The sequence below is a fragment of the Notechis scutatus genome, chromosome 2 (assembly GCF_049901735.1).
Source record: "Notechis scutatus isolate UNSWTSFEM ecotype Mainland chromosome 2, rNotScu1.2, whole genome shotgun sequence".
Lineage (NCBI taxonomy): Eukaryota > Metazoa > Chordata > Lepidosauria > Squamata > Elapidae > Notechis > Notechis scutatus.
In genome coordinates, this window is record NC_142010.1 from 48,355,194 (window position 1) to 48,370,687 (window position 15,494).

The following is a 15,494-nucleotide window of genomic DNA, read 5'->3' on the forward strand; positions in this document are numbered from 1 at the left end:
TCAACTTATACAAAGCCAGCTTGGTATGCTTTATAAAATATGTAGCATTCAACATTTAAAATGTGTTTCGTTCTTTTATAAAAAAATTTTTTAAACCATTGGGCTTTAAAATATTGCCATTCATTAAGGAAAAATGAGCTGACCTGATTATTACATTTCCAACAATTTTAAAGAATGTTTTCTCTATTTTAGCAATCACTACTGGAATAATTTACTACCAGTGGAACATTAATGCTTAATGGGGAACAATCTGAGATGAAACAAAACAATGGACCAAGCTGGTAGGGCAAAGAGAAGCAGACTATACAAACTATACTTTTGATCAGGGCAAGCAGGACAAACTGTCAAACATAAAAGCCAATTTCTCTTCTGTTGAAGTATTGACAATTTTACCCTAATAATTGTAAGAAGAAAATTTGCTCAAAGGACCCCAGTATCCAAACACTGTTAACCTTCTCCCAAATGGCTCAATGTTTCAACGTATAACATCCAAAACACAAATATACTTTTGAATATGACATCAATTTCTTTTAAATGTTACATTCATGCTAAATATGTCATACCTGAGGTCCAAGGGCAGGGAATATTTTTTGTCCTAATACAAAAAACAAACAAGTAGAATGTAATATTATGTAATTTTGTTAGTCCTAAATTGAAATTTCATGCTATCTGAACGTTCTGCTTAGGAATTTATTTATTATGCACCTGAAGTTTCCTTAGGTTGAATGCAAACTCGGAGTATACCTGCAGTGCAGTGGTGGTATTCTACCAGTTCGGCCCGGTTCTGCTGAGCCGGTAGCAGCAATGAGCAGTGGAGATCAAACCAGTTCACTCTGCTGCTCTGCTGTTGGGCTCACCCATCCACCCAGGCTCCCATACTCACCTTTATCCTCTGTTTTTGAAGCACAGCTGCTTTGCGTGGCACAGATTTAGAGATGGGTGTATAGAAAATGAGGTGAGATATGGAATGAAGAAGTACTCTTTTTAGTTTAAGAGACAATAAGAAGTTGTTAATGTTGAATATATTTAAAGGGGAAGTATATATTTGTTGGAATTTCCCCCAAAAGAAAGAAATACTGGTGTGTGTTTGTGTGGGGGCAAAAATGGGAAGCACGAAGGCCTGCAGAGTGCCTCTGGACACCAGGGAGGGCAAAACTGGGATGCATGGTAGCAAAATATTTTTTTTCTTATTTTCCTCCTTCTAAACCAAGGTGCGTCTTATAGTCCGGTGCGTCTTACACTCCAAAAAATACTGTATATTTCTCTATATATAGTAGTATAGTATTTTTGGGGAGGCGGTTATATGTACTCTGAACTTTCTAAATATTCTTGTACAGGTAGTCCTCAATTTACAACCATTCATTTAGTGACCATTGAAAATTACAATGGCACTGCAATGGCACTGAAAAAAGTGACTTACAACCAGTCCTCATGCTTAAAGTATATTTATTTCACTGGGTCTTAGATAAACAGTTCTGAAATTGATCTATCCTTGATTATATGCCAAGTTATGTCAACTTTTAGGGATCAATTTAGGTTGTTTTGTTTGATTATTCATTTGTTTGCTATTCTTGCCTGTTCATGGTATTGTCAGGCAACTTCTCCAACACCAAAGTTCATGTGCCAGTAGTCTTCTGATGCTGCTTTTTTGAATTTCAATTTTGTTCCCATACTTTGTCACTTGGAATACCATTATTTGCACCATTCTGATCTTGGTAGCTTTAGTCACATCACTATACCTAAATACTCTTATCAGACTTGTCTTTAGTTATGCAGCAATGTGTTCAGAAACCTGTGGAGATTAAGTTAGAGTACTCTCTTCTCTTGCTCAACCACTCTCTGTCTTTTTATTGTATAGAGATGGGTAGGTACATCTAGTGAGAATCCAAATGCTTCCAGCATGGTAAAATTCTTCATTTTCTGTGCTTTCATAATAAACCTAGAAGATACTATATAATATTCCATTCCATGAATATTGAAAAACTAGACACTCAACATGAAAAGAATACTCTCTTGTGATGTGCAAGACTTGAACCAGAAAATTCAGATTATAGCTCCAGTCAGCCCAGTGAGCTAATATGAACTATGCGTGCTTCTTGACTATGCTCTAGAGTTTTCTTTAGATGCAAGTCAAAATAGGAGGCTTAACACCATTCCTGAAATTAACGGCAGGGGAACCTTCTGAATCAATGAGTAGTCTTCAAAGTAGTAGAAGCCTGGTTGTCATGCCCCTGTTAGACTCTGACTCCGAGGAAGAGGAGGAACAGCCGGCAGGGAATGGGAGTGTGGCTCCAGAGGTTGTGGAGGAAACTGGGGAAGGGCACAGACCGGCTGGGCATTCAGAGGAAGACCCAGGCCCATCCCTTCTTCATCCTAGGGCAGGCAGGGAGGAGCGGATAAGGGAGAAATGTGAATGGCGTGGTCTACGGGGGAGGAAAGGGCCTTGATCCCTTTCATGGGCTGCAGTTGTGAGGATTGTTTAAAAGAACAAACTGCATGGGCTAGTACTGGAAGCAAAGCGTGAAAATATTTCTAGTCTGTCAGTTCTTATCTGAGTTCTGGCATCCTTCCCAGTGTGTGTATTTCGATATCTGTGGACGTCTTCAAGCCCTTATCCTGCCTTGTCTCATTAATTCTTCAGTGTGGTTTGTGCTATTGTTTTTTTCTATTTATAATTTATATGTATTTTGAGTATGAACAGATGTTCTTCCTTTTTGCAATTGTTTGTGGGGGAGATTTTTCTCCAGTCAATGATAATTGGACCTTTAAAGCCAAGTTGAAGGAATTAAAGGGACTTCACCTGTTTTTGTGACTGTTGCTTTTGTATCCCACCCTGGGTCATCACACTGGTCTTCTGATCAAAATAGATCAAAAGAGCAAGGCATTTGCCATCTGCATTCAGAGTCTAGCTGAAGCCACTAATTTTAGGGAATCTGCCTTACCTCAAGTCTAAAATTGGCTAAAATAAAAAACTATGGCTGTAGTTTGGTCTTGACACTAATAATTAAGGTTAATCCTAGGCAAGTCAATACTTTTAAACTATAACAGAAGCATGATTACAAATCAATACCACTACATCCTTCTTTCTGTTGTCATAAGCCTTCTTCTATTTTTTTAGCAGGACAATACTTGTTACAAAAATGAGAAATACTGGTATAGACTCACATTCCTCTTCTACTAATTTATCTTCACATTTGGAGCTCTTGTATTATAGAAATATTTGTAGAGCAGAATATATAATGGAATGTAGGCATCTGCAAAGTTATATTTCTACAACAACCCGAAGCAAAATAATAATAAAAATATCTCAAAAAGAAGTTCAATTTGACATCTTTATAAAGTACAGGAAGGCTAGTCCAGTCCTGTTGGCAAAATAAATATAACACATAATAAAGGCTTTTAAAAGCTAGTTGAACATTGTTGTTGACATTTCTATATTATTCAGACATATTAGCACATCTCTTGAAGAACTGAATTTGTAGTGTGCACAATATGCACATAGTCAGAGGCTTTAACATATCAGGCTGTATTTTCTGACTAGTTTGAGTTGATAACAAAACAATGAGGTAACTTAAGCAATATTTATTTGGTACAGTGTTTTTTAGAAGATAATAAAGAGGCCCCATAGTAGAATGAAATCCTGTATTTCCCACTGAGTTCACTATATATCTTTACAACTTTTGTAATAAAAGTTTACCTTATTAAAGTAACTTTACTATTTAGAATTATTTAGAATAAAGGATAGCAATATGAGATATGAGGCCTTTTACTTACAGTATAGAGGACACAAGCCAATAGTATAACTAATTTTGATTTGGTTGTATATATTTACAACCAAATATAACCATTTTTACAACCAATACAACCATATTGACTGTTATATTTACCATAATTATTAGGATGGCAAGTAAATGGGCTGCCCACAGCACAGTTTAAACTATTCTACTTTATATTAATCACAGAGAATGCCATCAGTTTCAGAGAGGTGTGGTCAGCTCCAATGAATTAGAACATTAAATATTCTAAAATATCTAGAATGTTCTGAAAGAGCAGGTATACAAAATGCTAAATGAATCACCAACCTTCAGAAAATTGTAATTAATAAAAATGTAGCCTCATTTTTTTTAAAAAAAAATTCCTTACTTCAATTTTAGTGCACTTCTGTGGATGTTTCTGACAAACTAGAGGTTTAAAAGATTTTAATATTTCATAAATATGAGACACATTATATTACATCATAATAGTACAATGTCACTGAACATTGACATTGACAAACAATGAATGTGTATCAGTGTGATAGTTAATCATAATTGCCTACTGGGTGCCTACTTGTTAAGAGTGAATGCTGAAGTTTTTGGTAGAGATTTAACCTGGAAATAAGGAAAAACTTTCTGACAATGAGAACAATCAACCAATGGAACAGCTTGCCCTCAGAAGTTGTGGGAGTTTTCTAATTTGCCTTTCTTATGGCAATATACCATTTAAACCACCCATGTCAAACTTGATTGCGTCACATAATGTATTGTGATGTAACGTGACTTTTTTTTTCCTTTGTGGAGCTCGGGTGGGGGTGGCGTGTGTGTGACACATCCAGCCCAAAGGCTGCCAGTTTGACAGGCCTGATTCTAAACCATTAAGGTCTCTATGATCTAGTATAATAGATTCTTCTTTGGAAGCAATTCTTCTTTGGAAGTCCTAATTCTCATGATGTAGGCCACATCTAAAATTAGATTATTACCAGTTGTAGTACTAAGTGGTAGTTGCTTTAAAATCACCATCACCAAGCAGTTTATATAACACAATTGCCTAATCAACCTCATAATTGGCTACTAAACCAAAATTAGCCATAGGATTTTTCTGTCACATTTGCCCATTGAGATTCCACAGTCAGCATTCCTTTATCACTGTTGTAGAGATTCACATCCTAAGTATGGAAAGGTTATATATTAAAAGAAATGAGAAACATGGAAGTATGATTCTGATAAAAGCAGGAAGAAAGAACAATGCAACACTGATTTTGTTTTATTTAAAGCATCCCTTTCCTGCTGGGAGTTAAAGGCAGCTAAGAACAGAAATAGTAATTTTTCTAAAAAGTCCTTACAATTAAAAGGATAATTAAAAATAAAAATACAAAACTAATCAGTAGGAAATTACAAAAAGAATAAAGCATATTCTTGACTGATTATAGTAGCATGCTAAAAATTACTTGTTGAATCACTTGCTATAAAGACAGTCTTCAACTTTGTTTAAAAGATCTTTCATAAAATGGACACCCTAAAGGTGTTGTGTCCAGATTCTAAGTTTCTCTAGTACTAGCTGAGATTTTCTTCAGGTTGGTGGATGTAATATACCAGTTAACAGATAATCAGAGTTGGAAGGGACCTTATAGGTCATCTAGTCCAACCTTCTGCCCAAGTGGGAGACCCTACACCATTTCTGACAAATGGCAGTCCAATCTCTTCTTGAAGGTCTCAAGTAATGGCATTCACTCTGAGGATGTTTGTAGAATTGTTTCACCTAAAGGCTCGCTCAAGAAAATATAGCTAAATTTTCCAGACAGTCATGTTTCTGTTTGAGAGGAGAAGGGGCGTTTCACATAACAGTAGCTAATGTGTAAGAACTAACTTCACATTTCCAAAACAGTTTGTGTAGTTTGTGCTCCACATTCTGGCTATTTAAGGTAACTGCAATGGAAGGGTTTTTTTTTTCTCTGAGAGGCCAGTTTTTACCTGGGGATTGCTACCTTGTGTGGCTTAACCCTTTCCATTCCCTCCATAACTATTCCCATCCCACTGAATATTAATTCACTATTACTCCTCTTTCCTGTCAAAAATATTTTATAGTATTTCAGTACAGAGGAATTAACAGACTTAAAGCATCTTTCACTGAAAAAAAGTTTCCATTAGATCAATTATTTTCTCAGAGCAGTATCCTGATGCAACATGCTTGAGTTGCTCTCTGCCACCTTCCATAAGAAGATTGCTGCTTGCTTTTCTGGAGTAGTATGTATCATTTGACATTTGAAGTGATATTTAGTATTATGCCAAACAGTGGCACTCACAGATTTTTTACTAACTTTCTCTCAATGAGGGATAGGCATCAGGGCAAAGCTGTTCCAGGGAATCTTTAAGGAGCACAGCTTTTTAAGTTTAATCATTTTTGCTGCTGCCAGAAATCAATTTCCTAAATCCTAGTCAATCAGTGTTCTGGTTGCTCCACAAGGGATAATGTAAAGTGTGGGTAAGCATATATTGAATGTATGAGCAGCCAGCCTTCTTGATCCATCAGCTGAACTTCTTTACTGAAATTAAATTAAATGCCAGCTACTGTGATTCCCCAATTGGATTAAGAAGTTTATCTTGGATCATGAAATACCTGAGCTTGTTGCTACTAAATATTGCTTATTTTTGGTGCTCTTTTGGTTCCAGTGCTTAACTGTACAAATTTATCTCTGTCAGATAATGGGATGAAGGAAACAATTCTATACCATTTAGCAAATCAACAAGAAACAGTGATATTATGCATAAAAATTATAGTGTAATTCAAAATGTGTAGAATGAAAACATTAATATCCCTCAAATATATTCTTAATTCAGTAGCTGTTAAAATTAACATGACTGATTTTGAAAAATATTTGTTATATAAAGTCCCCCCCCCTTTTCTGTACAAAACTGTGATGGGATATCTGGAGGGCATGAGGGGGTACTGGCAACACAAAACAGCCTACATTAAGGGACTGCACAGTCCTGAGCAAGGTTCTATCTATTACTGTTGGTGTAAGAAAATAAAGGATTTGACTCGATTGGATCTTACTGTGTCATCTTTGGACTTGGGCCTGACAGAAGCAAATTCAATTTAATTTCAGAATACCTGATCTTACCAAAGTAAGTTGCAGAGTGTGCTGACCGAGGCCGTATGCTATAAGTCACGTCTCTTGATCTTCCAGAACCCTGGAAGTAAAAGAAATTGCTGTTTATTTTTCTTTAACAAATGTAGCAAAATGGACACTACAGATGAAATAGTTATTTCTTCCCCATTATCTCCTGAATGCTGTTGCATTAAGCCACTGTGTGGGTAGGAATATGAAAGAGAAGAATTAGTAATGGTTTTTACAAAATAGTTTAATGCTTTATTGTTGTGGTCATGTGGTGTCAATTAACCCCAAAGAAACAATTATGCAGTAATTTCTAGAAAAAGGGGTCTCTGGAGTTTGAAAATTATTGCTTGGTTGTAAATCCCTCATCCATTCTCTCCCATAGGAACAGGAGAAGTGAGATCATACCTAGTAGTAACCCAACCCCAAGACAGAAATATCTGGACTCGGTTTATCTGGGGTCAAAACTCAGTATCTAGATTCAGCTGGCATCATGGGATAGGCAACTTTTATAGATTTTGTGCAGAAGTAATTTCTTATCATTCAATTCTACTAGCAGATACCCGTTAGCAATAATTAATAGCTATTGTTAATAGCAATAGCACTTAGACTTATATATCACTTTATAGTGCTTTCTAGCCCTCTCAAAGCAGTTTACAGAGTCAGCATATTGCCCCTAACAATTTGGGTCCTCATTTTATCCACCTCGGAAGGATGGAAGGCTGAGTCAACATTGAGCCTGGTGGGATTCAATCTGCCAAATTGCAGTAGGAGTAGCTTGCAGTACTGCACTCTAACCACTGCATCACTGAGGTAATAATAATAATAATAATAATAATAATAATAATAATAATAATAATAATAACAACAACAACAACAACAACAACAACAACAACAACTGTTATCAGCTCTGCCTGGTATGGAAGATGTAACCTTGTTTGGTAACTTCAAGGCTGGATTTTGTTTTATTGGGGATGCCTTTAAAGCCAGGATAAATGTGTAACTGGTTCAGCCTCATTTAAGATGTTACTGCAGATTTGACTTACAACCATTCATTGTTTGTTACTACTATGGCATTGAAAAAAATGACTTACAACCAAACTTTGCACTTTCAACTGTCAAACATCTACATGGTCATGTGATCAAAATGTGGGCATTTGGCAACCAGCATATAGTTACAATGGTGGCAGAATCCCAGGGTCATGTGATTGCCATTTGCAAACTTTCAAACAAGATTCATAGTGGCGTAGTGTTTAGAATACAGTAGAGCAGGCTAATTCGACTGCCAGCAGTTTGGCAGTTCAATTTTCATCGGCTCTAGGTTGACTCAACCTTTCATCCTTCCAAGGTCAGTAAAATGAGGACCCAGATTGTTGAGGGCAATAGGCTGACTCTGTAAACCATTTTACAGGCTGTAAAGCACCGTGAAGTGCTATATAAGTCTAAGTGCTATTGCTGTTCTGACAAAGTTAATGGGAGAAGCCAGATTTGCTTAACAACTGCAATTATTTGTTTAACAACCACAGCAAAGAAGATTGGAAAATTGGGCACAACTCATTTAATAACCACTTTACTTAGCAATGGAAATCTTGGTCCCAATTGTGGTTGTAAGTTGAGGACCATCTGTATGAAGCTTTAAGTAGTTCAGAAACTGCTTCTCATCTAGGCATATCAGGCTATTGTGTTCTATTAAGAATGCTTTACTTGCAATGCTGTGATCTATTGATATTTATTTATCTGGGCTTCAACCAGACAGCATTCTCTTTTGTAATGTCCATTATGCCGAACAATCTTCCCTTTTAAATTAGAGGGTTTCCCATATATAAAAAATATGGTGTCTATTTGGCATTTCTTTGACCACGGTGCCATGTTTTTACTGATGTGTGAGTTTTCTGTTTTGATGTTCATACTTCTTTTTAAGTTTCTCAGTTATTTATTGAGTGGGTGGTAAGAAAGGAAGGAAGGAAGGAAAGACGGAAGGAAGGAGGGAGGGAGGGAAGTTGAAGTTCTGTTTATTTCCTCATGTATTTTCCCGAATATCCAGGGGTGGGCTGCTGGGGGTTCACAGGAGTTCGAGAGAACTCCTAGCTAAGATTCTGCACAGTTTGGAGAACCCCCAAATCCAACTCCTGGCTGGACCAGCCCACCCTGCCTCTCCCAGGAGTCCCCATGTGGCCCATTTTGGATGCAAGTAAGTGCAGGGTGTGCGCGGAGGCCCAGGGAGGGCAAAAAAACAGGCCTCCCAGAAGTTCAGGAGGGCTGGAAACGGACTTGTTTCTGGCTTTCAAAGAGCCTCCGGAGCCCGGGAAGGGCATTTTTGCCCTTCTAGAGGCTCGAGGAAAGCCTCCGAAGCCCAGGGAAGGCAAAAACGCATCCCCCCCCATGGTGCAGGAGGCTGACTAGACCATGCCCACCATGGCCACACCCACCCAGCAACCGGGCAGAGAACCCCCTTGCTAAAAATTTTGCAGGCCACCCCTGCAAATATCTAATGGTGATTGTGGGAAGAATTGAGAAGCAGAACAGGTAGTTTAATTTTAAAATAGAGGAGATATTGTTTTTTGCTTTCACCGTAATAGCAGACCCTGTCCTAGACATCTAAGTTGAGAATGGGAAGTTCAGAGTTGTAAAAAAAAAAAAGTTGGCAAATTTAAAAATGTGAATTATAAATAAATAAGTAGCGTGGGATGCATCCCATCCACAGTTCAGCTGAGTCCTATTTAAAAATATCTTAAAGTTGATTTGTTCGGTATTTTTTTCTGTGAACAAAATTCCATACACTACTGAAATGTTCTTTTAGGCCTCCAAATGCAATGCATACATTCCAGCATGTAATTAATCACTTGGTTAGCTTTTTAAAGACCTTGTAGAGAATTTATTGTAGGCAAACAATGAAGGAGATGGAAAAGGGGAATAAGGGAAGATGAGAAGATAGTAAACAAGAGTGATCAGTAATTGGTCAGTTCGAAGAGCAAAAAGCATTTCCCTTATAAAAATCCAGATACTGTTTTTATTTATAGAAGAACTAGCCAATAACCCGGCGTTGCCCAGATACTTATTTATCCCAATCCTATATTAGACAGGAAAATCCTGTAGTCGGGACTCACACCATTGTACTGTCTCTTTCGCAGCATCTTAAGTTCTATTCCTCTCTGCAGGAGTTTCTTGTCTACGTTGGTGTTTCATTTTTGTAGCGTTTGATTGCACTTGCCCAATTGCCTGACGTTTCCTTGGAGGGCTGAGGGGGAGCCCCCTTGTGGAGTACGGTGAAGCTGTTGCCATGGCAAGTCTACTGTGCTGTACAGTAGAAGCCATTTTAAGGCACACACACACTCCGAGGGGTGTTACCCCCACAGTATTTGTTTCCAGAGGGTAAGACATCTGTGTACCAAGTTTGGTTGAAATTGCTCAAGGCATTCTAAGAGTTATGCTGGAACACACACACACACACACATACACACACATCTATAGATAGATAGATGGATGGATGGATGGATGGATAGATAGATATAGATAGATAGAGAGATAATTACCATTTGTGCAGAAAAAGGTTTTCTATGTTTCGGCAACCTCTTCTTCACAAGACCACCTTTTCTTCTTTGGCTTAGCTTCCTTGGCTTATGTTTCTTGAGCTCTTTTTTCTAAACATTTCATATAATATAATTACAGAAACAATAGAATAATTACTGGTATAATTTTCAAACACCTGCCCTTATAAACAAGTACATTTATGACCAAGAGAAAGGAGACAGTGCTCCATGTAGGCATATAATACTTATTTTGGATAAGGAAAATTAGAGATATAATTTTTTCTGTTAATTCCAGCTTGATAAGATTCAGAATTTTGTCATCAGATAGCGCTACTATTTACAGAAGACTATAAAAACATCAATTAACATAGTTACATCAGAAAAGAGCACAAAAGGAACATTAGTTTCTTTAGATGGAGGTTGAATGAAATTTTGTTGCAAAAAGAAACATGATAAAAAGAAGTTAAAAGAAATTCCCAGAAAAGCAAACTATTACACAACAAATTAAATATTCACATCAGCAGTTCTTTATTTTAACAAGACAAATTAAAGTAAAATAACCTAAAAAAATTGAATGTACAATTATACTGGGGAAGTGGTTGCTATATAAATTACAAAAAGAAAAAGAAATAAATGATATTAAAAGTACAAGGTAGAAGCTTTATGACAAGGCAAACGTCTAGGCTAGCTCTAATAAGCCAAGTAACAAAACCATTGTTATAGTTAGAAAACACACACGCCACCAGCAGAGGGCGGCCTTTGTGGGTCAAAACCTTTAAAATGCTATAAGCAGGGGCAACATTTTTGTAAAATTTCCTTTCAGAAAGTTGGCCCCAAAAGATGTCAATCATGACATAATGACAAGAACCAGAGTGGTTTTAAGGAAAAAAAGAGAAAAAGCCATTCCATTATTATATTAGAAATTTGCATTTCTGCTGCCAGATTTGGGTTACATGATGTAAGTGCGCTGAGCAGCACAATCTGTTCTAAAGAGATGCTAATGCTAGAGAATGATGCAAGCACTCAATCATCAGGTCTGGATTCGCAGGAGCAATCACTTTTGTGCAGGCTTGAACTGGGCTATGTTCCAAAAGCAAAATCCTCCAAAAGTCAAAATGTAAGCATTAGAAAAAATAAAGCTCAAAGACCTTCACTTCTTTCTGTATTTCGGTCAAACCTGAGACTTTTTCTTCAAAACACATCTTCTCCTTAGGATACTATGAAGCAAATACATTTAATTAATTAACAATAAACTGGGGGTCAAAAATCTAATTATTACAAAATGAAATGAGTCATAGATGCCTTATTTGTATTGTGCTGTGGCCAATAATCTATTTACATAACTGAACATAGAAATTATTTTATTATATATACACGCAAGTGTACCCAATTCCATGGTGATATTAATCGACTTATAATGATAAGTAGCGTGGTGGCCTAGAGATGGAGCTCTTGTGAGTTCGATCCTAGGTAGAGGCAGATATTTCTCTCTCTGGGCACAGTGAGAATATATCTGCTGAACAAAACTCCGCATTGGCAACAGGAAAGGCATCTGGCCAGTAAACACTCAGCTCCATTTAGTTGCCCAGACTCCACTCCGCAAGGGATTAGGGGTCATTAAAAGAATATGATTAATCGACTTAATACAGCAAAAAAAGAAAAAAGAATCCTGAATGTTAAATTCCATGGATTATACTAATAAAGAAATGGAATATATGCCATCTGGTAAGCCTTAGCTAAGGGCCACAGAATACTAACCGCACTCTGCAGCCTAATTTGAACTAATTTTCCTAATCATGTAAATTTAACCTGCTCATAAGGGCTTTCTGAAATTCAGTAGCCTCCAAATCCTGTACTACAGAAGCATGCATATGATACAGCATAAGTATAGCACGAAGTAGTCTTGCATGCATGATGGATCCTAGAAACAAGCTTTTGATCCATTATGTGTATAATATAACACACACACACACACACACACACACACGTTATATTAAAAAAAATCAAGATACTAGTTTAGAAGATTTTCTCCAAAGACTTTTAGGGAGTGGGGCATGAGGAGCTCAATCTATCTTCCAAGAATTCACTTCATGGTCAGTTAACAAAATTATAACTTTTTAACTAAATTTAATTCCCTTGTCTCTATCTGTGAAATCACAAAGCAATATATAAGCAATAAATATAAGCAGACTTTCCTGTGTAGCAAGGATAGAATAATACAATGTAATCCAATCAGAACAAAAACTATTTTGCTTGACTCTTCAGTTATCCAGGTAATGTTAACCACGGCCTTTGAAGATGAGTTAATTTATGATGACATAAACATTCTGTTAAGATTTACACAAAATATGACAGTAATGCTTCTGAACACAAAAACATGATACACAGGAATTCTCCAGTTATATTAAAATAGGCCATGATATATGCCATGATTAACTTTGGGAGTTTTAACCCAATGAGTAGGGAGAAGGGAGGGTAGCCACAACAACATTCTTTCACCAGAGCTCAAGATCGAGTCGCTGGAGTTTGAAGGGGAGTGACTGGACTTGGCGGGAGTTCAGAATGGAGGTGGATTGGAGAGTGTGACTTGGGGGTCATCATTAAGGGGGTTGGATGTGAGTTTAATATATAGCAGGGGAAAACGTGGGAATTCAGATTCAGGTTTTCCCCAGATGTGCCAATATGACTTCTCTAATAAATTCTTACTTGGATGGACTTTGACTCTTGAGTGCTGAATTTGGGGTGGAGAGTTTTGTTGGAATGCTGACAAATAACGTAACTCAAATTAAGCATGCTTATTTTTACAGTGATGGTTAAAGAAATGTTTTATTCTCCTATTAAAGGAAGTAGGTTTTAAAGTAATTTTGTATTAAGTAAAATGATACCGTTTCTCTCCTGTACAGTTGGTCTTTTCCAGAATACTTTTCTACCTTTCTTTCATATATGTAAGAATCTAACCAAAAAGAAAAAAAAGTGAGAACTAATGCAATAATTTTATTTGCAGGTATCAAGTCTATCGAAATAGCTACATCTTTAAAAATGTCCATAGAGTAAATTATTGTCAGTTATTTTTCTGTTGCTTTTCAAACTGCAACCCACTATGCTATCATAGGCCAAATTTGTCTGTAAATCCAACTGATCATTGTAATTTCTTGTTTGTACTTCATAGCCTGAGGCAGGGGATGTGACAATGACTCAGCTTCCTAATAGCAAGGTTAACACTTTACAAGGTTTACCTTCCAAAAAGAAAAAAGTAAATAGGACAAATGTAGAAAATGCCACAATAAGCTAAATAATCTTTTATACTGGAAGGAGAAATGTTTAAAAAATGTTTAAATATGTAATGCATAATAAAAAGGCAAAGCCTATTTTGAGTCTTAAAATGGTATCAGTAGAAGCTTTTTGTTTATGTATGGTTAGTTTTTCAAACTAATGAGAGTAAAACTGAAATCCAGTAACAGAATTGAACAAGAGCAGGAATCGGACAATCATTAATGTGGAGGCAACAATATCAAAGTCAGTGATTAAATGGAGTTCAGAAAAACAAGGAGCCAGTCCAGGGATTCTGGAAATTTCTACAACTGGCAGTTCTGATAACGCAGACTAATTGTGCAGATTATTTCTGTCCATGCAAGCTCTAGCTATGGGCTTTTAATTATGAAGCATGAATCCCTACTTAAGCCTTGCAGAATAGCCTACAATGTGCCTTCATACACAGGGGCTTCAATTCTAGTGAGTTGGAATATTTTTAAATTTCTTTTTCAGACTAAGCAGCATTCAAATCTTCCCCTTCTTTTCTCAAGACTACTTTTGGAGTGCTGACTGCTTTAGTGGGAGGGAAATGCTGCAGTATTTTGCTGCAGGTTCCACTTGTTATATATGTTACATATGTTATATATAACACTTACTATAATGATATACGGCAGTGGTCCCCAACCTTTTTTGTACCAGGGACCAGTTTCAAGCACAAACACTTTTTCAAGGACCGGGGGTGTGTGTGGGGAGAATCCGAGTTTGGTGGTTTGCTTGCAGACGTTTCATTACCTGACTAGGTAACATCTGATGTTGTTACCTAGTTGGGTAATAAACGCTCTGCCAGCAAACCACCAAGTTCAGGGAGCGCCTCGGCCCTGCCTCCCTCAGCCCCATCCCTCAGGTGTCTCCCTCCCTCCCTCAGGTGTCTGCCTCGTTCCTCTCTCAGTCGCTCTCTCGCTGCTCCACCAGCCCAGGAAGAAACTGATTCAAAGAAGCCGGGGGTGGGTGGCTTCCTGTTGCCGCAGCTCCTCCGAGCGCCGTTTACCCCCACCCACCGCCCACGCGCAGTTCAATCCACAGTGCTCGTTCTGCCTGCCTGCCTGCCTTCTTCGTTTCGGAGCAGCTTCGCTGATAAAAAGAGGCGAATAGTTATTATTCTCAGCCGAAGCTGCTCCGAAATGAAGAAGGCAGGCAGGCAGGCAACGGAGCACTGTGGATTGAAGCGCGCGCGGCGGGGTGGGGGTAAACGGGCACTTCGGAGGAGCTGCGGCGACAGAAAAAGCCACACACACCCCGGCTTCTTTGAAGCAGTTTCTTCCTGGGCTGGTGGAGCAGCGAGAGAGCGACTGAGAGAGGAACGAGGCGGGAGGAAACCGAAGCTGCTGAGCCAGAGAGCAGGACAGGCTTCGGTTGCTTCCTCCCTCCCCTTCTTTCATTTGTGTCCTTGATCCCCGATCCCAGCAGCATTCACCGAAGGGGAAGAAAGCCGCCATTTTTTTTTATTTTCTTTGCGGCCCGGTACAGAGTGCTCCACGGACCGGTACCGGTCCGCGGCCCGGTGGTTGAGGACCCCTGATATACGGCATTACTTTGGTATGTTTTACTTAGATGGACATCCTAATGAATTCAATCAGATTTATATTGTTGGAAGTTAAAACCCACCCCTCTCCTAGAAAAATGAAATATTTTAGGATATACTAAAAAGGCAGAATATTTTCCCTAAAAGAGAAGTAGAAACTCAGAGAGGCAGAAACTCAGCCTCCCACCTTTGTCAATGGGCCATTAAGGCCTGAGCCAGTCTATTCTACATAACAAAGGTCTACCTCCTTCAGGCA

General features: G+C 38.0%; 1 protein-coding gene across 1 annotated transcript in view; it reads right to left on the reverse strand.

Annotated features, from left to right (window-relative positions):
* Positions 1 to 15,494, reverse strand: part of LOC113417914 (uncharacterized) — a 76,813-nt gene that overhangs the window by 13,552 nt on the left and 47,767 nt on the right. The window contains exons 24-28 of the mRNA XM_087954168.1: positions 13,290 to 13,357; positions 11,553 to 11,621; positions 10,408 to 10,515; positions 6,881 to 6,950; positions 564 to 595 (exon numbers count right to left, since the gene is read on the reverse strand). Of these exons, the coding sequence (XP_087810294.1) occupies positions 564 to 595; positions 6,881 to 6,950; positions 10,408 to 10,515; positions 11,553 to 11,621; positions 13,290 to 13,357 (347 nt within the window). The remainder of the gene's footprint in view (positions 1 to 563; positions 596 to 6,880; positions 6,951 to 10,407; positions 10,516 to 11,552; positions 11,622 to 13,289; positions 13,358 to 15,494) is intronic.